General features: G+C 62.5%; 1 protein-coding gene across 1 annotated transcript in view; it reads right to left on the minus strand.

Moving 5' to 3' along the window:
• Positions 1–6: 6 nt before the first annotated feature.
• Positions 7–25,171, minus strand: part of SLCO3A1 (solute carrier organic anion transporter family, member 3A1) — a 132,822-nt gene continuing 107,657 nt past the window's right edge. Inside the window, exons 7-12 of the mRNA XM_012732670.1 lie at positions 22,051–22,249; positions 20,469–20,607; positions 15,731–15,906; positions 13,227–13,291; positions 6,295–6,537; positions 7–127 (exon numbers count right to left, since the gene is read on the minus strand). Of these exons, the coding sequence (XP_012588124.1) occupies positions 45–127; positions 6,295–6,537; positions 13,227–13,291; positions 15,731–15,906; positions 20,469–20,607; positions 22,051–22,249 (905 nt within the window). The 3' untranslated portion in view covers positions 7–44. The remainder of the gene's footprint in view (positions 128–6,294; positions 6,538–13,226; positions 13,292–15,730; positions 15,907–20,468; positions 20,608–22,050; positions 22,250–25,171) is intronic.

Below are 25,171 nucleotides of genomic sequence, written 5' to 3' on the forward strand. Positions count from 1 at the left end.
GGGCGGCGCGGGCTGTCCTCGGCGGGCAGAGGGCGGGCGGGCCCTCAGCTGCTCACAAAGGAGTCTTCGGAAGGCGGGCGTGACTCGGGGCAGGCTTTCTCAGGCTCAATGTCTTGGTACTCTGTGCCTAGAGGGGAGAGAGCCAAGAGGAGACAGGTCGGTCTTTCCGGTCCCCACCGGTTTCTCAGGCTATCTAAGAGCGTGGCGCTCCGGGCGGGGGTGGGCCGGACCGAGCCACGGCAGCGAGCGCTGAGTGGGTGCGCGGCACCCAGGGACCGGGCTTGGAAGTCCAGCTCTGCGAGGAGCGCCGCCTTCCGGGTCCGTCACCAGCGTGGGGAGCCCTGACCTGGGCCTGTGGACCCCGGGAGCCGCCTGGCGCGCTCTCTGGAAGAGGAGGGGCGCACCCAGAGAGCCTTGGCGTCTGGCCACGCTTCCTGGGCCCCCTTTGCTTTCCACTCAGCTGCAGGTTCGCACTGTGGGCCGAGGGAGCCGTCTCCTCGGGAGGCCGTGGCCGCACTTGAAAGGTGTAAAAACCCTGTGATGAAGGTGTCGTGGACTGTGACGTGGCTCTCGTGGCTGATGACGGGGCCTCAGACAGCCCCGGGGGGGGGCACAGGTGACAGTGTGGAAATGTCACCCCTTCCTTGGGACGCAGACGCGGCTAGTGGTGCTGGAACGTCCTTCAAGGTTCAGGGTGTCGTGGGGGGTCTCTGGGAGCCATGGTGGGGTGGCGGGGAGATCACTGGGAGTGGCTCGAGTGCAGAATGGCCGAGTCAGGGCCGGGCGGTGCTGGCACCTTCGGCTGGGTGGCTAAGGTGGAGGAGGGGAGGAGTGTTCTCTAAAGGGTCTCCTACGTTATTCAAGTAAGGATTTTTTCTCATGTTGGATTTCTGTGCCCACTGGCAAGATTCTGCAAAAGGTTTTGACTCGAGCCTTGGGCTGCTCGATTCTCCGTCACTGGGTTTCCAGGGGGAGTGTTCATGATACAGGCCGTGTTTGCTTCTGGAAGCTTCTTAAGAAGCGTTCTTAATCTGGTGGCTGGTTCAGGAGTCAGGGAGCCTGGCCGCGGCTCCTGGTGACCTTGGAAAGCCTTAGTTTCTGGCCTACAAGGTAGACCAGCAGATGCCTCCCGGGACTGTGAGGACGCTGTAGGGTGCTTCCAGGAACGCGCACTTCCGAATCTAACCGCCTTGGGCCCCCAGCACGTGCCTGGGGTGACCCCTTACAGTGACCTTCCTGCCCTGCGTATCCCACGAACCCCCAGGGCCTTTGACTCCACAGTCTCGGCAACCATCTGCCCATAGAGCCATCTCCTGTAAAGTCTGCGTGAATTTAAGAAAAACGCTATTTTGGAGGATTTTGAGGAATGGTACCGTCCCAACCTATAGAATGTCAAATCTCCAGAAAGCTTGACTAGATCCTCCATTGCTCACACCGGAGAACATAGTCACTTCGCCTTATGGAGAAACAGTCAGAATTTGAGTTTGCCAACACTCCTGACTGCTGACCTGAATTATTAACACAGAGCCAGAAACGCCCTGAGTGTGTTCCTAGAGGCCGGTATCTGCTAAGAGAGACCTGCACAGGACCAGCGTCCGTGTCTGAAGGCCCGGGCCGGGCTCCCAGGGTGGCGCCGTGACTGCAGTGGCGGCGGGCAGGAGACGTCCCGGGGTCCCCACAGGTCCCCACAGCTGAGGACCTGACCTGGAGAGCACCGGGCACCTTGCTGCTCTGAACGTGTGTTTGAGGATGACTTGGGTGTGTCTGCCTCTGGCAGTAAACACCCTATAAATGAGTCGTGTTCCGTGGGCTAACAGCAAGGGCGGACTCCCCTAGAGCAGTGCTGTGTCCCGAGGGCTGCAGTGGGGAGTTTGTGGGAACTTCAATGAGGGGCAGGTCTCCGTATGGCCAAGAACAGGGCTTTGGATCCACAGACCTGGCTTTGAACCCCGGCTCTGGCTTGTGACCTCGACTTCCTCCTGCAAGCTTTGAGCCCCGTTTCCTTTCGTAAACGGCAGCTTAACAGCAGCCCCTGCTGCACGGGCTGTTAGAACAGGCTGGTTCATAGCAAGTGCTGGGTAAATGTTAGCTGTGACTATTATTCGCTATTATTAGTGCTAACCGATTGTCCCACCTGCTGCATCTGTTAGCTCAGAACGCCAGCAGCAGAGTCCCCGTGCTGGAAGGGACTTGAAAGAGACTCGGTGTCTAGTTTCACTCTTCTTCTCCCCCCTTCCCCTCCCATGTCAATGTCCCCCATTTAAGAGGGCGGCGGCCAGGTAGACTACCTGGCCAGGTGCCAGGTAGACTGCCCAGCGGGCTCCAGGGCTGGGAGGAACCGGAAGTTGTTGCGCTCAGTTCCCCTTTACTACACAAGACAAAGACAGCGCTGCCTCCGATGATACCACCTGCAGTAATGGCTCTTACCTCTTCCTTAGGGTGGGATACCAGGGTGAGATTTACGTGGCCGGGCAGTGCTGGTGAGCGCCTGGCTGAGGGCCCCTCCTCACGGGACGTGGCCGGTGCTGAGCACTTCCGGCTGACTCCGGCCACACTCCTGCGCCTCACACCTCAGCTTGGGCGCCCGGGAGAGCAGCACCTTGGGCCTGGCCACCCCAATACTGCCCGCTCTCCTGTGTCACCGTGAGAACGCGGCTGCCCTGTTCAGACCCTGCCCGGCTGTCCCCTGCTGCCACCGGGCGCCGAGCAATTTCCGCAAAGACCACATGGTCCTCAAAACCCGAAACATGCACTGTCTGGCCCTTTGCAGCAAGTCTGCGCACTTGCGGGCCAGAGGGGCCCGTTCTGGCTGCGGGGGATTCGCCAGCTCTTCCCGCACCAGCACACCCCCGACAGGGCTCGTTCTTGTGTGTCAGGGCTGCCCGGCTCACCGCCGTGGCTCTCCCGTCAGGCCCGGAGCCCGGCACTCAGCCTGCATGGTGCAGGAGCGTTGAGTAAATGTGATTAGGAGACACCGAGCCCATACGGTGCACCCCCAGCTGACACCCCACGACAGAGAAGCACAGTCACGAGAAAGGCAGGTGCGTGCAGACGGCGCGGGGTCCGCGCCCTGGCCTGGGGCACAGCCCCAGAGGCGTCCGGCCAGTGAGCGCGCCAGTCCCGCCGGCCGGAGACTGCGCTCTGTGATCAGCTTCTGTCCGGTCAGGGCCTCCTGGCCGCTCGGGACCCGGGGCTGTGCGCCGAGGGGGAGAGGCGGACGCACGATCAAGGCGGGAAGGGCGGGATTAGGGGGTGGACGCCACCTGCGAGTCTCAAGCCCATTCCCCAGGCCATGGCAACGCTGCCCTGGGAACTGTGGCCCCTCCGAGGGGCCGGACCCGGACGCCAAGTGAAAGGGCACGGGGATCCTGGCAGCGAGGAGGCGAGTGGGCGGGCGGGGAAGGCTGGCGTGTGCCTGCGCTTCCCTGGCTCCTCTGGGCACCGCTCTAACAGCGCCCAGGCAAGCATGCTGCCGGTGGGGTTGGAAACGTCACCGTTTCTGGCCCCTCATCCCACCCAAACCAGAGTCGCCAGCCCTACGTGGTGTGTGAGTCGCCAACCGGGCCTGCACCCCCGGCCGCACGGATCTCCGCAGGTCGGCCGCCACCCAGCACCTGGACGCAGCGCCCGGCTGGTCAGCAGGCAGGTCCAGGGGGCAGAAAGAGCCCTCAGAGCCCAGGGCCGGAGCGGCAGGCGGAGGAACCAGCTCCGTGGGCCCCTCGGATCCCACCGCTCCCCTCTGGGGGCTTCTCTGTGGGCCTCCACCTCGCTTCCTGCGTGGCTGCCCCGGGGCGTGGCAAGCCCACTGGCCACCAGAGCCAGGTCTCTTGCCTGAGAATTCCCCAGGGGTCGTGGGTCTCCTCCTTGGGGTCCCCAGGTGGCACGTTTCTGGGAGTCACTCAGGCCGGTTGCTCTCCGTAGGGGGACAGGAGTCCGCGCCCCGCCGTGAGGAGGGCCCCAGTCGCAGGCAGGGCGCTCCAGCTGGAGGAGCCGGAGCGCTAACTGAGGTGGGACCAGTGATGTGGAGGTGCGGTCATCCTGGGAGCCATCTGGTGTGAGGGAGTGTACACGGACCAGTTTACAGTTGCTGGCCGCCCCAAGACAGGAGCGCCTTACTGCCTGAACCTCCAGACGCTCCTTTAAAGACTTTTCCAAGGCTAGCAAGCCCCGTGAACTCCTGGCGCTGGGCCTGGACTTGTGTGTGGTGTCCGTGGAGCTGACCCAAGGGGGCGGGCTGACCCACAGTGGAGCTGACCCAAGGGGGCGGGCTGACCCACAGTGGAGCTGACCCAAGGGGGGGAACTCGGGCCTGTCTGGCGACATGCTGATGAGCGTCCCGCCGACGCAAGCCAGGAGCCCCCAGGGGCAGGAGGGTGGTGGCAGTGCCTGCCAGGTGCGGAGCGGGCGGCCTCGGCTGGCCAGCCTGCTCTCGGGTGTCCTCGCTTGCTGCTCTCTCTGCTGGTGGCCACTGCCTGGGAGCCCTGGTTAAGATGTGAGAGGACCCGGCCACAGCACCGTGGCCTCCCGGACCCTCCAAATCTTTTGTGGCCCGGCCAGTGGATCAGAGTATGTCGCGGGGGAACCCTGGAGCTCGCTGCTGACGAAGAGCAAGTCAGGACCGGCAGGGTGGGCGTGTGCAGGGCGCCCGGGCGCGGCCCCGGACCCGGCCACGGCCTCGCCTGACGCCGCACGAGGAAGTCTCCCCGAGCCTCACCCCAGACGACGACAGGAGGCTCTCCAGCTCGTGGAGGTCCCTGTCAACACACACAGGCCCACTCAGGGCTGAGCCTGAGGACGTGGCGATGGGCTGGCGCCCTCGCGGGTCGAGCGACACCACTGCCGCTCGCAGCCAGGCTGGGCCGGCTTCCGCCCTCCTGCGCCAAGACACGCGCCACACACAGGGCCGGAGCTCAGCGTGCCGCCCCCACAGCGGGGCGAGAATGCCTCTAGCGACCCGCAGCGCGGCCCCGACGGTGACGGCCGGTGGCCAGCAATAACGCGAGGAGGCGCGTTGGCAATTCAGCACACTGTCCCCGTTGTCTCGGACGCGGCCGCTTTCGAGGCAGGCTGCACCCCCTGCTACGGCACTTTCCGTACCACACGGTGTATTCTCATTCTCACAGAGTATTTGTATGAGAGCAAAATGATAAAAAAATTACAGTAGATTAATTGCATCCCTTGAATCACATTATATTTTTGGTGCATTAAAAAAAAAAAAAAAAAGAGAGAGAGAGAAAAGCAACCAGCATAATAAATTGGGCCTCGAGACTGTGTTAGTGACGGAAGGGCCAGCACAGATTGTAGAAGGAGTTAAAAATAGTATTAGAAGACGATACAGACAACAGTTTGAAATTCGTACGCACTGCATTTCTTTTAAAAAAGGGCAAAATGTTTGGCAAATGTAAGCAAATGACTGGGCCTGGGCGGGTCTCACTGGCTCTGAGCGAAGTCGGTCATAGCCAGGTGGGGCCCGCGGCTTCCTGAGGTCGCTCTGCGGGGCGGGAGAGGGGAGCCCGGGGCTGGCTCCCTCGGCCCTCGGTCTGGAACATGGGCGTGGGCTAGTGAGAGGCGCACGATGGCCCAGCAGCAGCCGAGGGCTCTGGGCCTGGAACCGCATGCAGACTGGGGGAGGCGTCTGCGCAGTGACCCATATTGCGGAAGTTAGAGGGGAGTGGTGCCCACTCCCGGCCCCGGCGCCCGCCCCCGCCCCCGCCCCCGCCGGGGCACGGCTGTCACTAGTGCTTATCCTGGCATGTTGTCAACTCGGTTTTTAGTAGACTGTGATGTTTCTGTTTGGAGGTGTGTGGCTGTCCGGTCCGGACAAGTCCGTCTCCAAGCTGGCCACCGTGTTCCCTGAATTTGGCAGTGCCTGTTGCTTGCAGCTCTCGGCTTCCTGACAACCCAGAGGCGCCTCCGGGGGGGCCGGCTCTGGCCCCAGAGGTGGAACATCCAGCACGAGCTCCCACACGCTCCTGGTGGGAATCCTGCTGGCTCTGACGTTGAGAAAGAGGACAGAGGTCGTGTGCGTGTGTGTGTGCGTGCGTGCGCGTGTTGAGTTTGTTTGTTTGTTTTTTTTTTGGGAAGCTTTTTTCTTTTTTTCTTTTTTTAGGAAAAATGACCCTTGGATCACTAATACAGCGCTGAGCCCGTGTAGACGCTATAAAACGGATTCCATGTTCTCACACCACTCGTGGTCTTCCAAGTTATAGATAAACTTTGTCCTATGGGTCTGGTTTGGGGGCACAGGGTCCCTCCCCAGGTTGTCAAGGGTCAGAGTAGAGGCAAAGAACTCACTGGTGCTCAGCCCGCCCTCGTGGTTCTTGATGTAGCGTGCATAGTTCTTCCGCAGGCACTGCCACGTGGTGGTGTAGAGCACGAAGGCGAAGGACTTGAGCGCGATGGCGATGCTGACGTACAGGTGTCTGTAGGCCACGTTGTCGTAGAGGACGCAGGCGCCCTGGCCGCCGCAGAAGGCGCTCCAGAACAGGCAGGTGGAGTCGATGCCGGCCCCGAAGATGAGGGGTGGGGGGATGAAGCCTGTGGGGGGAAGCACACGTCAGGCGGCGCTCCGGGGCTCTCAGACGCCCCCCTCAACATCCCCCCCGCCCCGGGGTGCTGGGCCGGCGGGGAGAGGTCCTGTGGGGGGTCGGACCTGCAGGGTGAAGCCCCTGCGCCTCCGTTTCCTCATCTGCACAATGGGGTAATGTCTGCTCTCGCCAGGGGGCTGAGGAGTGAGGGCGAAACTGGGCAAAGCGTGCAGAACGGGCCTGGAGCAGGCCTCACACTAGGTGAGCGGCATCTGGTGTCAGGGCGCCAGCCGCTGCCCTCCCCTGCTCGGGTCTGGGAGCAGAGATCCCCCCAGTTTCTCGCCAACTTACAGCCCCGCCCGGGAAACGAAGGCACGCGACGGGGCTGGTCTCTTGCAAGAGCTCGGCAGGCTGTGTGCGGTTCAGGTGGGGGGTGAGCAGACGGTAAAGGCGGGCGCCCCCTGCCGCGTGCCCCCACAACTCCCCGGGCTAGGCTACTTTTCATTCCGAAGTGGAAAAAGGCTTCTGAAGTCGCAGAGCTGGAAACACCCCCACGCTAGGTCCCGGCCACTGTGTTTCTGTCCCCCGCCCGGGCTGCGGGGCCCTCTGGGGCGTCTGCGCCAGACAGGCAGACAGAGCTCTCGGCAAGCGCCCGGCCTCGCCGCCAGGGGCCCTGGCCTTTTGGGGGATTACGGCCAGAGTGGGGTGCCATCGCCCGCAGGGAGCCCTGGGGGGAGGGCTGGTGGCTGGAGTGGATGCTGACGGTTCGAGACCCCAGGCCCAGCTTCTCACTCTGAGCGTCAGCCCCGGAGTGTCTGAATCTCACTTTGCATTAAGGATGATCCCGCTGAAAACTGGATGAAATAGAGACCCTTAGTCCAGAAGACATCTACCCAGGAGATGCACACATTGCAGGGGCTGCAAGGCACCTCGGGTCCGCGGCCATCTGCCAGAGTGGACCTGTGCATCTGCAAACGCGGCACGCTTGCCAGCAGTTAGGAGGGAGGGGACCGCTCGTGACAGGCCTGACCAGGGGACGCGGCACCACGCACAGAGCAGCCCGGCGGAACCCCCCGGGCCTCGCCCAGCTTGCCAGGCAGAGCCAGAGGCCCCGGCGGCCTCGTAAACAAGCCCGTGCCCACACAGCCTGCTGCTGCTCTCCAGCTCCCCGGCAAGACCTCCCGGTTTCCCCACCCGGCTTTGTCTCCCTGTAACTGAAGAAGAGCCAGAGGGACAGCCGGGCTCACCCACCCCGAGGTGGAGACGCCGGGAGAGGGACCCTGGCCACTGCACCATTCACCTCTGCGGCCCCGGCCTTCTCAGGGGTGGGTGGCTCCGCATGACCCCTTCTCAGCGCCCCCTTTCTCTGTCCTAGTGCAGCGGGCGGAAGGCGATGCCCCCGGCGTGAGTGTGCACCCCCAGTGGGCACTTGTTGAACCCAGAAGAGCCTCTGACGCGGCGGGCGCCTGGATCTGGGCTGCGGGAGATGGCATTTCTGCAGCTGCGGCGCACACGCACCCCACCTACTGCCATTCTGGTGCCAGCTGGCGAGGCCCCGCGAAGAGTCACGGCAAGGGGAAAGCCCGGGCCTGGAGGCGGCCTCCTGTTCTGCTCGGTGTCCGTGTTGGAAGCATCTGCGTGAGACTGTAGGAGCTGAAAGCCTCGGGGCACGTCGCTGGTGCTCTAAAGCGGACTGAGTCCAGCCTGCCGCGTCAGGGTCAAGGTGAGCCTGGCTAGGGGGTCACTCACGCAGGGGCCGGGTCCTCCCACAGCCTCAGGCCTGCTGCTGCTTGTGTGTTTCCCAGGGGGGTCGGGGGACAGTTTATTCTAAGCCGTCACTCTTATCCTTTTCTGTGTCTTCCCTTTTATTGACTTAAAATTCCGTCCCCGGTTCTAGCTACCGGGTCCTGAATTTGAGATGTGCAGAGAATGCCAGGCGTGCCGTTCTGGAACTCACCGGCCTGGGGTGGGGCAGGCACTCATCCCCTATGTGTATCACCCATTGGAACCCAAGAAAAGCCCAGGCCGTCTGTGTGGGTGCTGGTGCCCAGTGGGAGGCACCCCGAAGGCTCTGTGACACCCCCACCGTGGTAACACGCCCCCTCTGGCCGCACCTCGCCATCCCCTCTGTAATCCCATAACCCCTTATTTTACAGAGAAACTGGCGATGAGCAAGGTTATTTATCTTGCTATTTCAAAACCCTCAAAGCCAATCATCTCCTTCCTACTCATTGCAAAGTCTGTTGATTTTAGAGCTATCAGGGATTTGCAGGGCCATGGAGAACGTTTTATTTACCCTTCTGCTAAGTTCCCGGGAACGCTGGCTTGCAGGGGCCTGGGCAGGGAGCCGGGGAGGGGAAGCCCAGGGGCCTCGCTCTCTGCCCCTGGCAAAGCCCGGAGTCCTCCCTTCTCGGGTGACTGGCACAGAGGGCTGGGCGGCAGCAGGACACTGGCAGCAGGTGGGGGGAGGCCCACCACTTCAGGTCGCAAGTCAGGGGAGCAAGCATGGCTCTGGGGTTCCGATTTGGCCGCTGGGCCCTGGCAAGCCTCCACTTACTGAGCCTGCTTCACTGTTCAGGGAGTGGGCACAGGACGCCTGCTCGGGCCGGGTTTCCGGGCGGGTTTAAGGAGCCAGCGCGTGGAGGCCTCCGGTGCAGGCTCGCAGCAAAGCCGGCTCCCGCCCTGCTCTCTCGGCGCCTTGGAGAAGTGACCACTGGCCCGCCTTGAAATCGCCGTCTGCGGAGAGCCGGCAGGGACCCCCGTGGGGCAGCGGTCCTTCACATGGTGAGGGCCAGTCTGTTTTGCCAGGGTGGGGGCGGTGCTGGTGGGAGGATCAGCTGTCCCTGGAAAGGGGGCGCAGCAGGTCCAGTGTCCACCCTGCGCAGGGCATCTATCCATGGCCACGCCCTGGCACCGAGGTGGCGCACGGGCAGGAGGGAGCGGCGACGGTGTGGCTGCCTCCTCGCTGTGCTGGAGAAGAGCGGTCTTCTGGGGGTTGCAGGAGAAGCCCCGTCCTCTCCCTTGTCCGGGGAGGAGCCCTCGGTCCCGCCCCGGGGCTGGGGAGCCGTTGTCGGGTGGGTGTGCCGGTACAGACGCTCAGAAGGGCTAGACCTGACTCGGGCGCCATCCGGCTGGCTCGCAGCTTCTCCATTCCCGCCGGAGCCGCGGCGCCTGTGAGGACACCGCCTCAGGTCCCTGCAGTCCACTGGCAGCAGAGACTGACTCAGGGGCCTGCGGCTGGCGACTGAATTCACTCTCCTGGGGGAAACGGCCAGGCCTGTTTAGGTTCTCGGGTCTCAACTCACAGGCTTCTGTAAGAAAAAAAATTCACGTTCCTCACGGGACAAAGCTGGAGCTGGGTCACGCCGCCGTTTCCATGCCGAGAGCCCGTCCCCTGCCCGCCGGCCAGGGCTTCTCTCTGCTTCCGCCTGGGCAGTGCGGGGGGGCACAGACGCCGCCCAGGCTGCGGCTCCTCTTTCTCTCCGTCCGTGCTCTGCCCTCCCTCGGGCAGAGCCTCGCTGGGCTTGCTCTGCTGTCCTGCACCTGGCCTCAGGTGGGAATTCAGAACGTGTGTCACGCTCCTGCCTCTGAGCGCTGGCGATGCTGAGAGCCCAGAGGCATCCTCCTCCCCAGGCAAGTCAAGGCCTCTCTGGGTCCTCCATGCCGCCCATGGTGGCTTCAGTCTCCGCCCGGCTCTGGGCCGGAGCCGGCTGCTGCCCACCTCAGCAGCCTGTGGCCTCGAAAGCGGCACCCGGAACGTAGCAGGAGCCGGGGAAGGTGCTTCGCCCACTGAGCTGGGTCGGCAGGCCCCGGCAGCCTGGGATCGGGCCTGCAGGCGGGCGCCCTCACCCAGCGAGGAGTCTGGGAAGCTGATCACGCCAGGCCCTGCAGGCGGGGCTCGTCCAGCGCCGGAACCTGCCCACCGCGCAGCCGCCCCACGTGGTCAGCTCTTCGCTCCACCTCGGTAAGGGAGACGCCGCGGCGGCGGGGTTCAGCTCTCTCTACACATGGTGTCTGCTCAGTTCCTTCAGCTCTAGGCTGCGCCCCCGCCCCGCCCCGCCCCCACCGGTCCTACCAGCCGGCCAGTCGCCCCAGCCGCTCTGACATCCGCTCCCCAAGGCCCGCTCTGCTCCTGCTACCAGCGTTTGCGCTTTCACTCCAGGGCCACTTGGCCCTGGTGTCCTTGCTGCCAGCCCTGTGCGGGGCAGGGCCAACATGCTGCCCCTTCCTTGCTCCCCTCAGCCTAGTGTCTGAAGGGGCGGGCGCCCGCACTGACCCTTTACCTCACGGTCACACCTCTCTCAACAGAGCGGCCCCCTCCGGTCGCGCTCCTGACCGCTGGCCTCCTCAGCCCCAGCCTTACACCGGCCCGAGCACACCCTCTCCTTACCCTGGTGATTGGGGCACTTCGCGCTCGGGCAGGACCCCAGCCTGTCCAACCCCGTGTCCATCTGCGGCAGGCTGGGCGGCTCCTCCGCCCCAGCTGTCCCCCGAGCTGTGCCGGTGCCGTCTCGGCTCTCCACACTGTGCCACCCCCATACTCCCTTCTCCCCCAAAGGCGGCGCCGTGCCGTGGCCTCCTGGAGCAGAGTCGCCCAGCCTGCTCGCGGCCCCGGGTGGCCCCTCTGCATCCCGCAGGAGCAGGCCAGGAGCTTTCCAAGAGCAGGACCCGAGCCGAAGCTGCCAGAAGGCGTCGCGCGGGCACGTTGCCGTCCAGTTGGTCAAGCTCTTCCGCATGTGTGCGCGGGTGGCCGGGCCACGGGGAGGCTCGGCCCGGCCGGGCGGGCACAGTGACGGTGCTTCAGAGACACGCGGCAGGCGTCTGCGTGCCCCGTGCCGGTGCTTTCCAGTGCTGCCCCTTGTCCTGCGACGGCCGTTAACTTTTCAGAGAAAACAGCGTGCACGTGTTTTTTCATTCTGTGCCAACGAGTGTTCACTCGCTCGGCGTTCACCATTTTTACCAGCTGCATCTCCTTATCCGTATCCTGTTACCTCCGAATCCGCTTAGGGGTGCTTAGGGGTGCAGGCTGGGACTCCCGGGGCCCCCGCCGCCCCAGGCCTGCTCGTCGGAGCCGGAGCAGAGCTGGGCTCCCTCACCTGGGGCTCAGAACCTCGAGCGCGCAGGAGTAAGTGCTGTCGACGACGGTGTGTGCAGGGGTTCTTCACCCCCGAAGAAAGCACCTCCCATCGCCGCCACCTGGGATGGCGGCCCACCCCCCCCAACCTAGGTCGGCTTGGGGCGGGGGGGCGTCACAGAAAATGCCTGTTTGGCCTTCCCAGAGCCAAGGGAAAAAGCCGTTTCTCAGTCCGTGAAGTTTCGGTTTGAATTACTGCTGGGCTTGCGCTCTTCACAGACACCATCTCACTTCATACCACGACACAGAGGAAGCCCAACATGCCGGTCCGGCTTCCCTGCGTACCCACAAACTTGCACGGACGCTGGCTGGGCGATCCAGGAGGGGCAAAAATGGCCCCAGCGACTAGCGGCGAGTGGTCGCCCTCAGTGGAGGGGCAAGGCGGGCAGAGGCTTCCAGGGAGGCCCCTGCGGCTGGTTCCCGCCGGCTCTCTAGGAATCACCTCACAGTACCTCACAGTACGGGACCTTCCCGGACTATGGCTAGACCCTTTAAGGATAACAGCTGCCACCACTTCCAAGTTCCATTTGCCAAGATTTCCCCATGTTCGCGCACACGTTGAAAACATCAGCGCACACAGTACCTTTTAAGACCCTTTCCTAGTCAATCAGCATTTCTCTCCCCAGGCTTTTACCTCTGGAATTACAGGCCAAAATGCATGTAACTAATACTTTCCTGTTGGAAATCGGGATTGCTGCCATTTTTCACTTTTAAAACATTTCATAAAAATTTCTAGAGTGCGTAGTCTTTGTGCTCACCCATGGTTAAAAATGTGGAATGAAGAACTTAATCTTCACTCCGAAAGGGTGGTCCACAGTGATCCCTGCGCACAGTCATGTATCACTCACGCCCACGAAAGAAGTCCCGTGCCCGGCCGTGCACGGAAACACATTATCCCAGCTCGACCCTGGTCTCAACACAGGCACGCTGGTACACCGACAGTGGGCTGACGGCGTGGGGGGCAGGGGCCCCTGCCGGCCTTTGCCGCTTCGCCCCAGGGCTGGCTCCAACCTCTGCCTCCCCGACTTTAAATGGAGGCGCTGGACTTCACTCCAATCGACACGTGCCATGGAATGCCGGTTCTGAGGCATGCGGGCCACACCGCTCCATCCCGGGGCCCCCCGGTGAGTAAACTACACCCATTTGGGAAAACAGGCCCCAGTTTCTCGGCAGGCACCAGTGTGAGAAGCACCCCCTGCCCCACCCCACACACCTTGCAGCGGTCTACACATGAACCATCGCGAGCTGCTGAGGGAGGAGCCAGAAGACCCCAGGGAAGCCCGTCCCCTTGGGTGCCAGGGCTGTTCTCCCCAAGCTGCTGAGACATCTGGGCGCAAGCCAGGCCCTGTCCGAGAGGCACGAGCTCGTGAGACCCCAGGCTGCTGCGCTTAGGAGGAAGCCCTGAGCGCAGTTCTCAGATATGACAACTCTCCTGTTTACCAAGAATTAAATGTCACAGAAGAAAAAAGGCAAACCCAAGAAGTAGAACAATTTTTGCTGCCATTTACTCACCTGGTTATAAATAAGCAGCCAATTCATTATCGAGGCAATAAAGAGATACGTACCCAACAGGCGCAGGAGGAGGAAAAGGACCCCCAGGGCGTAGGACTTGAGCTCTGGGCTGACGGTCCTGGGCAGAGAGGAAGAGGGAAGAGAAAGGGAATCTTATCACCAGCTTTAATTAACGGCCCCAGGGCGGTCACAGCTGCCCATCAAGACACCTTTAGAAAATGACTAATGGTTCTTCTCTGCCCTCCCTGCCTAAAATCTCAAAAATAACTCCACTGCATTGAAAAGATAAGTTTTAGAATTGAACAGCTGTGTTTGAATAACTGGAGCTAATCTTGTGACTCGGAGGACCGAGGACCGAATGCAGATGTGGCCTGGAAAGGCTTTATTAAAGCTGTTTGCCTTTGGTGGGACAGATGCAGGCCAGAGTCACCACAGACACAGCGGGGAGCAGAACAGGTGGATCCCCTGACATACACTGCTGAGGGGAGCAGTGGGGAGACAGGAGGGGTCTGCCGCACCCTGTGGGTCCCTCCCTGGCCGGGGACCGAACTCAGGCTGTAGCAGTGACAGGCTGAGACCAGGGAGGCCGCGGGCTGCATCTTCAGTGACTCTGGCTAGAGCGGGGGAACCAGCCGTGTGCGCCGAGGAACAAAGCAGAACCGTGACCCCCGTCTCCATCCTGGGCCTCTGTGTGACGACTCGTTCACCCTCATCCACTGTCAGCCCTCTCTCCACCGGAAAAGGTACCTTCATGTAGTCACAGGTCTCTGACATAAACGACTCGATATCCTTGTCTTGAGTTTACCGACCACTTCAGAAGGAGATTCTTGCACGTTTTCGAGAACATTCTCTGAGTGCAACATTCTCTGGGCTGGGAGTGATGACCAAGTCCCACTCCAAGTAGAAGGGGCCTCGGGGCTAGTGACAGGGGCATAGCTTGGCCTCAGAACACCTGCCCAGGCACTGGGCAGTTCTCTTGTGCACACCAGGTGCAGGGCTCATGGCAGGCCACTGTCGTCTTGGTCCAGAGGCCAGAAGGCTCGGTGCAAGCAGCAGGATATGGCGGTGTCGCCCTCGTCCTGGCCCCGCTTGAGATGCGCAGGGAAAATACCAGGTAGTATTCTTGGGACGGTCAGAAAGAGCACGGTGCAGGTGACCTGGGCAGCAGGTGGCGACTCGCAGAGACCACCCTCCGGCTGAGGCGGTCAGTGTCTGCTACCAGAAATGGGCTCCTGCCCTCTGGAATCACGTTACGAAGCCACAGCACGGCTCCGGCTTTTGCACAGTCATTACCAGGTGCTGAGCTGAAAGGTGCATAGATAGAGGCAAACTCCCCACAGCAAGCAGGCACACTGGCATCACGAGCTTGAATATTCATCACTTGAAATCTGATGTCCGTGGCGCGCTCGGGTTCCTGGGATAGCGGCACGCAGGCGCTGCGCACTGCCGGAGGCCCCGGGGAAACTGGTTCCACGGGAGGAGCAGTCCTCAGACACCTCCCGGGGAGATGGGGCTCAGCTGAGCATTATTACTACAAATTCGGGCATGGCCGCCCCCAGTGGCGTAGTGGTGTTAAAGCAACACGTGGTGAAGCTCTCCAAGGTCCCTGCAGCACGAGTTTGATCCCCGCCCTGGAGGCGACTGACCCCCAGGGCGCGGCAGACGGTTCCCGACCGCCCGCTGCTCCCCTCAGCAGTGAGCTTCCTCATCTGCCTGTTCTGCTCCCGCCTCTGTCTCTAGGGAATTCTCTCGCTGCCCCTGCGCCTCTGGCCTGTACCCCAGTTCTGTATGCACAAATAAATCTTAACAAAAATGTGGGGCAAAGTTGGGGTGAAAAGTACATGCCACAGCTCACTGCATCCCTCTCTGGGCCTCGGCCTCGGGGCTGCAGAAGGGGGCGCTGAAGGGATGGAAGTGTCGGAACGCGAGGGCCTGCAGGGCCTGTCCAGGACGTCCCAGCGCACCTCGCTGGGGGGGTGGGGGGGTCTGCCCCCGTCTGGGCGGGCGAGGTCTGGAGCTTCAGGGCTCAGTGCTGGCTGGCACCTGGGCCCGGAGGCTGCACCCAGTCCGGTCATCTGGGGGAGCACGCATGAGCCTGTGCTTCCAGCAGGCCCCGGGAGCCTCGCAGCTGCACCAGCGTCCCATCACAGCCACCACCGGTGCCTGATGCCTTGGTCAGAATCTGGCGCGCCGCTCGGGCTCGGCCCGGTCCAGCCCCCTGTCCGGTTATGGTGCCGGTGGCGTGAGAGAACGGCAGCTCCTCGTTCGTCCTCAGACACAGGCAGTCTGCCTCGGGTTAGACAGGCCGCTGCTGCTTCCTGCCCCAGGGCACCTGTCCACCAACCCAGATCAAGGCCCAAGCCTGGACCACTGCCCTGCTGGGGACTTTAAAACTCCCTCTGCTTGCCGCAGGCAGGAGTCCCCTCTGGCCCCTGCCTTGGCCGTGGACGGGCCCTCCAGGCCTCCCGAGTGGGCAGGCCGCACCCCGCCTGCAGCCCCCGCCCCCCCGCGGCCAGTCGGGGTGGGCGAGGCGCGGCCACGCCCCGGGCACGCTCACCTGATGAGGATGATGACCGAGGGCGTCTGCGCCATGGCCCCGATCATGCTGCAGGCGCACATGACGCACAGGAAGGTGAGGAAGGCCTCTCGGCACCCGGGGCTGGGGCACTTTCCGGGAACCACGGTGGCGTTCTCGGGAGGGACGGTGGTGAGGCATGCACAGCCGGTGAGATTCTGGAAGGGACAAAGAGCCGGCCCTTGGCGCTCCAGCTTCCAGCACAGCCGCGCCGGCCAGAGCGGCCACAGGCCGAGCCGGGCCAGCGTCCGTCCGAGCCCGCTGCCCAGAGGCTGCCAAGCGCGTGCAAGTGAGCGCCTCTGTGGGGAGGGGAGCCGGCACCCCGTTTGCCGGCTCCAGACTGCCCGACAGATGTGTCCCCCCAGCACAGTCAGAGAGGAATTTCACCCTGCCTGGCTGCCTGCTCCCTGGCTCGCCAGAAGTTCCGAGAGTGGGGGGCGGGGGTGGGGAGGAGAGCGGGAGAGGGCTGAGGGGCCGAGCCCATCACGCCTAACAGTGGTGCAGAGGCCTTTAATAAACAAAACGAAAACAGCGTAAACAAGACATGGCTGTCCATTGGCTGACGCCTGACCGCAGCTCTCGGGGTGCAGCCTCCTCAGGGCCAAGCACACGCCCTGCGCCCTCCTCTGCTCCCTGCCTGCCAACCACCTCCCCTGCTCAGCGGGAGTTTCTTATTCCACAGTGTGGCCTGGGGTGCTTTTCGAGGTGTCTCCCGACAGAGGACGACCGACACTCGCTGGACCCCTCTTCCCACGCAGGCTGCGCAGAGGAGGTCCTGTGTGGACGCCCGAGGACCTCAGCGCCCGAGCCCCTGAGAACGCTGTGTTCAAGCCCTTCCTTTATTTCCAGACGCAGCGCTGAGGTCTCCCTCCTGGCTCGCGCGGAACCCCAAGTCCCCGCTGCGCCTGGCACTTCCTGCAGCAGGGCGCCTCCTGCACCTCCAGGGACTCGTGTCCAGGGAGCCCACGCTCCTGGCCGAGGGCCGTGTTCTGCGCCTGCCTGACACGGACGCCGAGCACACACCAGGGAGTGTCCTCGCCTTTGGCTGAGAACCAAGACCAGCCTCAGCTGTGGCTTGTCCGCCTCGGCTTGCCCTGCCCGGGAAGGAAGCTGCCATGGCCACCCAGCCTCACCCCCTCGCACCCTGGCAACTCTGACCCGCTCTGAGCCACGGAGAAGACTGGGGGAGCTGGGCCCGCTGGGGGCGAACCCCTTTCTCTTCCTCGGCATGTCCTTCCCCGAGAACTCGCTCCGCTCCCTCCTCCAATGTTCCTGATGTTTGAACCCTGCAAACGTATCATTTCCTCAAAAAAATTAAAACTCAAGAGCATGAAAAAGTAAAGAATGAAAGACAAATAGCAGCGTCACTGCAAACTGTACTCCTGTGCCTCCCTCGGTCATTAATTTAAATCAAGAAACATTCCAATGATGGGAATAAATAATTACAATAAAGCCGGGGACCATAAAAACAGAAAATCACTCTCTGGGATCTCGGATGCTTTGCCACCGAAGGAAACCACAGGCGTGCTGTTTTGACAGCTCCTATTACGAGAACAAATACTTGTCATGTTTCAAAAACACTGCAAATAGAACTGTTTGTTTGGGCCCCACACCCAAGTCCCACAGCGGCGCATCAGTTCTGATTAATCACACAAGCAGGACTGATTTCTAGGTTAGAAGAGCCTTTCTCGGGGCGATGACCTGTGTGGTGAGTTTGCTGTCAGACTAGCATGGCCCCGAGCGACTCCCAACTTCCAAGCTGCTGCTTTCCTCGAACACACGCGGGCATCAGGGAGCACCGGCTGCTGCTGCCCAGGAAGGGACTCGCCGCCCGCTGCGGCCTGGGGGCTGTGCCGCACGGTGGCCACGTCCTCTGAACCCCGCGCTCCCGCGTGGCCTCCACACTGATGGACGCTCGTGATTCAGGGCCGCTTCTCCGGCGCGGCTCTGCCACGTATCACTGTCCTCTTGCCACTCAGAAGCGACAGCTTCTGCTTCCAAGCAAGGACGTCGGAGCCAACACCGGCAGCGGCCTGCAGGCGGGGGTGCAGTGCGGCAGGAAGGCTCACGGCCGTCGCCGGCCACGGCTGCAGGCTGACGGCCGGCGAGGACATGAAAGCCAGTCCGCCTCGCACCCTGTCCTGGAAGGTCCCAGAACAGCCTGCCAGCACTGAAGTGCCTCCTGCCGGAGGAGAGGCTTGCTCTTCGGGGAGCAGGGGCCTCGCTCTTTGTAGGTAGGACGAGGTGGGTGGGGCGGGAAGGAGAAGGCCCTGGCTGCAGCTCAGAGCGAACCCCAGGCCCTCCTGGCTGCCCCCAGCTCCCGCCGGCCTTCTCTGCGGGCAGGGACACGCACGAGGCGGGCAGAGTGTCGGACCACCTGCTGACCTGTCTACAAGCCGGGGCCTGGCGGGCTCCTCCCTTTAGCGGGAGCAGGGTTCTCACTGCAGGGGCTCTGCCCGGGGTGAGCTTGCCTTTGCTGCAGGCTGGCTACCGGCCAGGGACACGCGAGGGCGTCGCAGCAACTGAGGCCGGCCCGCTGCAGGCGAGGCGCCAGGCGGCCTGACCACGGGGCAGGACCCCTATTTCAAGAGCTCCCGGGCGATGCCAGCGTGTGGCCGGGCTGAGGCCCCCGCCCGCCAGGGCCCCTCTTCTGTCCACGGGGGCCGCCCCCCACCGACCACGCCAGCCACGCAGGCGTCCCGGGAGCACTTGAGTCCGGACAGGGACGGCTCACGGGCTGTCCAGCCCCCGCGCGGCCGTGCCACACCGCCCTGACAGCCAGGGGTCGACCACGCGCTCCTGGAGGCTGATAGGAGCTTGTTTTTGAGTCAATTATTCAGAACATCAAACAGAGACCGCTTCCAGCCGTCAGCAGCGGCAGGCACACCCACACGCTGCTGCCGGAATAATTACTCCCGAGAGCGAAAGGTGCGGAAACAATCTGGACAATATATTCTTGCCAAAGGAAGCTGACGGAATTAACTTGCAATCTTTTTGGTCATCCCTTCTGGTCACAGGCACGAGGAGACTTAGAAACTGTATATTAAAGTGCAATCCTGGAAACTTCCATGGTCATTAGCCGACGAGTTATAAAATAACAAGCGTCAAAGCCCAGGCCAGGGCAGGAAGGAAGCGCTAATATCGGGGGGCTGCTAACGAGAGCCAGACTGTCCCACAATTGGGGTTACCTGGCCCGAGGCTTCACATCTAATCCAGATTCAGGAAATTTTCACAGATCTCGACGGGAAGCTACCAAGCAGCAGGAGGCGAGCAAAGCCCGAGTCTGTCTTTGGCGGGTCCGTGGCTGCCGCTGCGGCCGAGACGGCCATGCCCTGGGCTCCCTGCGGGCCCTGGGACGTGGGCACCGAGCCCGGCCAGGCACCCGTTGGCCCTGCTGGCGCGGCAGGCCGGGCTCAGCACCCCCAAAGTCTGCCTCCACCTCCGGAAGCCAGAGTCTCAGACCGCCGGTGACCCCGGGGAATGGGCGCCCAGCGCTGCCTGCACCCCAGGGGCGAGGGCAAGGCAGGGGCCTGGCAGTGACCCAGGCCAGAGGGCACGGAGGGGCGCACCTAGCTGCACCCCGCGGCTGGCTGCTCTCCACAGCTTCAGCCGCCACGGCCCGGACGCTCCGGCCGGGGGAGACGCGACGCGCCAGAGCCCAGGGAGGGCGACCGGCCGGAGAAGGCTCTAGAACGGAGACCAGCTTGTCTCCGGACACTGGCCCGAGCGGAGTTCACTGAATTCTCTTAACAGGACAACAACCGAAACTGATTTATGACACAACTTTCTGGATATTAAAATGTTAATGAAATTGTTGTCGTGAAAAAGAATAGCTGGTATTTTTATGTTAACCATTCTCAAGGCCCCGTTCCTGTTAAAAAATTCATTTCTAGTCGCATAAAGAAATTGCTTTATCACCTAATTTAGAAAAGCCATTCCTCTCCCTGCCCCCCTCCCCTCGTGATTTATTTCTCCATAGAAAAATCTTCATAACCAGTCAGGAATGTAAATGTTAAAAGCAAGGAAAAATGAAATCTTTGGAAATGAAAATAAACGATCAATTTTTCTTCTTTCAGGGAAATTGCTGCTCCCCAAAGACAGGCTGTGGGAAACGAGCAAATAGATGATCCCAACTCTAAGTTCCCTGAAAGCCGCCGCTCGCCCGCCGCCTCACTGGAGTCCCTGGACGTTTCAAGGGCGCCTGTGGGAGCCAGCCCTGGCTTAGGGCTTAGGGCGCCAGGAGGCGGGGGCAGCCCAGGGACCCGGGGGTCTCCGGGGAGGCGCCGCCCCGAGACCGCAGGGGCCAGGACCCCGGGACAAGGTGGGGAGGGGCGGGGAACTGTGAGTGGGGTACGGTGGCGGAGCAGGAGCTATCCAGCAGGTGGGAAGAGTATGAGGGGACAGCTGGTGAGTGCGTGCAGCTGAGGACCGCAGGCTGAAGGCAGCAGGCGTGCAGACCTCGTTTACAGGCTCTGCACGGAGGCGTCACAGATGTCACCCGTGTGGAAGGGGCCTTCCCTGGGGAAGGATTTTTCGGTCTCCAGAGGCTGCCGTTGCCGGGAGCTCAGTCCCCAGCCCTGTGCCCCGTGACGCCCTCTCTGCCTCCGTGTATGGCTCACGGGGAGCCGCGTGGGCTCGCCGTCCTGCGGTGGCTTTGGCCGCCTGGCGCCTGAGTGCCCGCCCACAGCCGCCCCACCCGTCCGGGCGAGGGTGCCCGTACCGTGCTGTTGCAGCCGGCGAAGCAGGCGGACAGGTAGGTGATGCCGTCTGCCCCGCACACTGGGGTGAAGGAGTCGGTCTGGCATTCACAGTTTTTATTGCAGGGCGAGTACGGGTCCAGGACCGAGCCAGGTGCTGAGCTGGAAAAAAGAAGACACACAGCGGTCAGAGGAAGGCCAGCTTCCAGCAGGGGCCCCCAAGGACGGCCTCTGCTGGCCACCGGCGCCTCCTCGCTCCTCCTCCTCGGTCCTAACGCTGCCTGCCCGGCCGCTGGGACCTGCGCAGGGCCACCTCCGCCAGGAAGCCTCTCCAGAGGCTGCAGCCTCGGCTCCTTCCTTCACCCTGGGTCCTTGTCCGGGTGACCCTCATGAGGCCCAGTACTCTCCCACAGCGAGACTGGCCCCAGTAATTATTGCCCGTTTGATCTACGTTTCTGAGAAACATCACGCCAGCATCTTTTGCACCACGAGGCGCTGTTACGAAGAGCCAGCAAGCTGCGGGGCGTGGGGTGTCTGCCAGGCAGGGAGTGAGGCAGTGTCTCTCCTGCCCTGTGACTTCCCGCTGAGCCTTCCGGGGCTCATCCTGACAATGGGGCAGCTGGCGGCTCGGTCAGCTCTGTTCAGGCTACGACTTTTATTCTCAGGAAACTGAGAATTCCTGAATTCTCAGGAAACTGAGGCGCGGCCACGTGCCGTCACTGGCTGGAAGTACACAGTGCTTATGGGGGGGAGGAGCGATAGGGACCCCGCAGTTTCGGCAGAGCTGGCAGGGACTGCGGGCATCCTTTTCTTCGTGAGGGCAGGGCCACTCGGGAAAGGTCCTGGGCCTGACACACTCCAAGCTTCCTACTTGAGAGCTGGCTCGGGAAGGGTGTGGGCTCCATTTCAGTTTTTGCCATCGCACGCAAGGCCAAAGGCACCATAGGTGGGCAGGGAGGCGTCAGGACGGGGCGGGGCAGGGCAGAGGAGAGCCTGCAGGGTGGGAGATGAGTCCTGGCTCTCCTGCATTTTCTGGCTTTAGCTTCAGGAGCAGGCCTGGTGGGCTGCCTGGAGGAGGGGACAGCCACGCTGCAGTCCTGGGGTTCCAGGCTGAATTCACAGGGAAGTCTCAGGTGCCATGGAGAAAGGGGCAGCTGTTGGCACCGGGCCTGTAAGTCTCCCCCATAAGCCCCTGGAACGGCGATTCTGATTTAACCACAGTCTTGGGATAACAGGGAAGAGATCAGAAAAGTGGCTCCAGAAGAACCTACCAACCCCCTTCTCTTGACTGTCCCCCAAACACTGATCGATACCAGAACTCTCAATTACTACGAGTCTAATGATAGTTTCTGAGAGTAAACTTAAGGGACTTAACACATATTTTTAGCTCAACTTTAAAATAAAATCTTTATTTTCTATCTTCATGTCAACCCTGAAGTGCAAAAACAGCAATGTGAGTCTTTGGGGACCGAGTGCTCCACTGTCTTCCTGGCTCTCAGGCCGCAGGGGGTGGGGGGCACCTGCCCGCTTAGCGCAGGGGGGCATGCTGCTTCCCGTGCCCCGAGTGCGGCGGCGCTGGGGCGGTGCGGGCACCCCGGTACTCACGTGTTTCCGTAGGGAACGGTGACCCCGGCCACGGGGCCTGTGTCACAGCCCAGGAAGAGGAAGGAGACGTAGCAAGCCGTGGACACCAGGTTGACCAGCATGGCCATGCGAATGGCCCCCAGGGCAGACAGGCTGAGCTTCTTCACCAGGAGGCCGCCCAGGAAGATGCCCAGACAGGCGCACGGGATCGCCGTCATCCCTGGGGAAGCAGAGACACAGCAGCGGTGAGCAGGGGCGCCGGCCCCGCCTGGGCCAGGGGGCCCTCCCCACAGGCACCCGGTCTCTACGAGGACCTCATTTCTGCCCTCAAGGAGCAGAATGGGTAAAACGTGCTATCTTAGGGTCCAGATGCATGTACCTGTCCAGGTAAGGGGGGGTGCCCCCACGGGACACGCTGCTGACATGGGGCAGCTGGGAGAGACAATTTGTGGCTCCCTAAAACTGCACGTTTTGGGCAAGTGGGTAGACATAGCAAAGTGGGGGTGTATGTGCTTTCTGCGCACCGCTGACGCGTGGCGGGAAGGGGACCCCAGGCCACCGGTGGCCTTCCCACCCTCTCTTCTAACCGGGCTGGGAGGCTCCCTGGAAGGCCTGGCGGCGGCCTAGTGAGATGCTGGAAGCGCCAGCCCGGGAGCCACGCGTTAGCCGGCCCTGACCTCTCAGGAGAGGCGCCCATCCCACTGCGCTTCCTAGTTCCGGGCGAGCTCTTGCCCGCCGTCTCCCGGCTCTCGTGCACAGAGCTGCCGGGGCAAGGGGGCGGGGCCATACATCCCCACTCCTCAGCCTTGGGGGCTCAAGGGGCTTCAGGCGCACCAGAGGCCTCGCCAGGTGCCGGGTTCCTGCTGCTGCTCTGGGGATTCGCGCCCTCGCACTCAGCCTTTATCCTGCACTGACCGTGCACAGCCACTTCCCCGGCCCAGGCTGCCGCCTCCCTGCCTCAACAGATCTCGAGGTCATTCGACTACACCCACCAGCTGGCAAGAGCTAAGGGGGTGCAAACTAATTTTAATATTAGAGGAGGAAATAATCAGGAAGCCTGAGCTCCGCAAGGAAATAGCACAAGTCACATTTTAAAGAAACGCAAGGCCCCGTACCCTGTGCCGCTCTTGGACCCGCTGGGCTGCTTCTCCGCCTGCTCCTGCCCGTGACAGAAGTGACCCTGGCGGCCGTGCACCTCCCCACGCTCGCCCAGGTCGTGCTGGCCACCACCGAGGCCCACTCCCCGGCCTGTCTGTCCCGGGAACGGCAAACCCGGCCAGCCCCAGCTCTGCTTTGCCCGTGCTCCCCCGACTGCCGACCCCTGCAGCGGGCCTGCCTCCTCACCGGGGCTCCCTGGCCCTTCTAGCCCTTTTGATTATGCCTAGGCTCCCCCACAATCTGGTGTGTCTCATTTAATCGTGGGCCTCTTCTTCCTGCCCTCCCTCTCCGCTCAGATCCAGCTTCCCAAAAGACAAGCGCCGGCTCGCCCCGCCGTCCGGCACAGGGCGCCCAGCCGGCTGTGGAACTATTCTCGGGGCGCACGGGCTACTGGCGTGCAGGCGGGTCTGTGCGAGCGGGCGCTGGCCGGAGCGCCCGCCCAGAGAGCAGCTCTGGGTTGGGCTGGTTTCCCAGCAGGACAGCGAGGGTCACCTGGTGCTGCCGGTAGCTATGGCAACAAGCTGGGCCCTTCCCTCAAGCCTGCCTCTGCCAGGCCGCCCCCCACGTGCTCTGGCTCAAACGCGCAGGCGGTACCAGACCGTCGCCAAACTCCATCCTCAGCACAGCGGCGCAGGCAGGTCGCGTCCTGCTCACCTTCGCGCACACAGCCTGGTCTTCTCTGAACTAGGCCCCTGCTGCTGAAGACGACTCCCTGGGGGGCCCCAATGTCCTGGGGCGACGGCGCAGCCCACTGGTCTCCAGCTCCCAGGGCCTCTGTGCTCCCTCCCGCAGCCCCCAGGGCTCCCTGGGACAGGGCGTGCGTCCGCCCACTGGCCAGCTGCCTGCATGAGCGAGGCGGGCGGGTCCCAGCCCTGGCAGCGCCTGGGAGCCAGGCGGAGAGGCCAAGGGCACTGCCGTCTGCCCCCAGACTACTGATCTGCTTGTTACAGAACACACAGCTCTGCCCTGGATAGACAACAGCCCGCACATGGAAGTCGCCATGAGCGTGGTCCAAATAGGAGGATCAGCAGCAGCGAAGAAACCAGCCGGTGAGGGAGAAACTCGCTGGCAGCGGGAGGGTGAAGCCCCAGAGGTCCTCGGCGTAAGGAAGACGCTGTAACTTTAATTAGAGCGGGGTGCGTTTCGCCCCACCTCTGTCCAGCAGGTCTCAAAGGCTGCCTGTGCCCGGAACGCCTGGGCAGTGTGCAGTAATCAGTGACTGGATGAGAGGCTGGCGCTGCCCTAGCTCCCAGGAGGGGCCTGTGGCCCAGCCACCTCTGCTCGGCGGGACTCCATCTTCTCTATTTTGAGAAGCTGCAGTACATTATGTCCTGGGAAGTGCACATACGTAAGGGAGCCACAGAAAACCCTCTGCATCTGCGTCCAGCTCTGTAACCCCTTGGCTGAAGCTCCCCCAGGGCCCGGGGTCCCTCTCCCAGTTAGCCCCTCCTTTGGGTCACCACCTCTGACCCTTATTACTTTACCGTTTCCCCTTTTTAACTGACATAAATATGCACTCAAGTGTGTCATGTCTAGAATTCAGGCGGAGGGATCTCTCCAAGCTCCTTTTCAAGCTGTGTGATCACCCACCCTATGAACATTCCAGAATGTTCACCTCTCCTGTCGACAGCCATCTGGGCGCTTCCCAGTTTGGGGCGATTCTGCACGAGGCGGCTCTGATTGCTGAGCCCACGTAGATACAAATGCGCTCTGCTCTGGGGTGCCGCCTAGCGGGGTGGTGAGGGGCGCTCCAGCGCCGGCAGGGGCCGGCGTTTTGGGTACTGGCCCTAGGGCACAGCCCCGCTCACTCGCACATGCCACCTCCCGCCAGCGACCCCAGTTCCCGCGGCTCCAGCCTCCGGGCCACGCCGGCGGAGGGGGCGCAGGGTTTCTGTGCTTGTCCTCAGGACTTGGCGGGGCCAGGCTGGGAAGCCACAGGCATGGCGGGAGGAGACCAGAAAGCGTCGCTGGCCCTTTCTCTCCG

Source organism: Condylura cristata, unplaced genomic scaffold (genome assembly GCF_000260355.1).
Source record: "Condylura cristata isolate star-nosed mole 26May11 unplaced genomic scaffold, ConCri1.0 scaffold00035, whole genome shotgun sequence".
In the NCBI taxonomy this organism is placed as follows: Eukaryota; Metazoa; Chordata; class Mammalia; order Eulipotyphla; family Talpidae; genus Condylura; species Condylura cristata.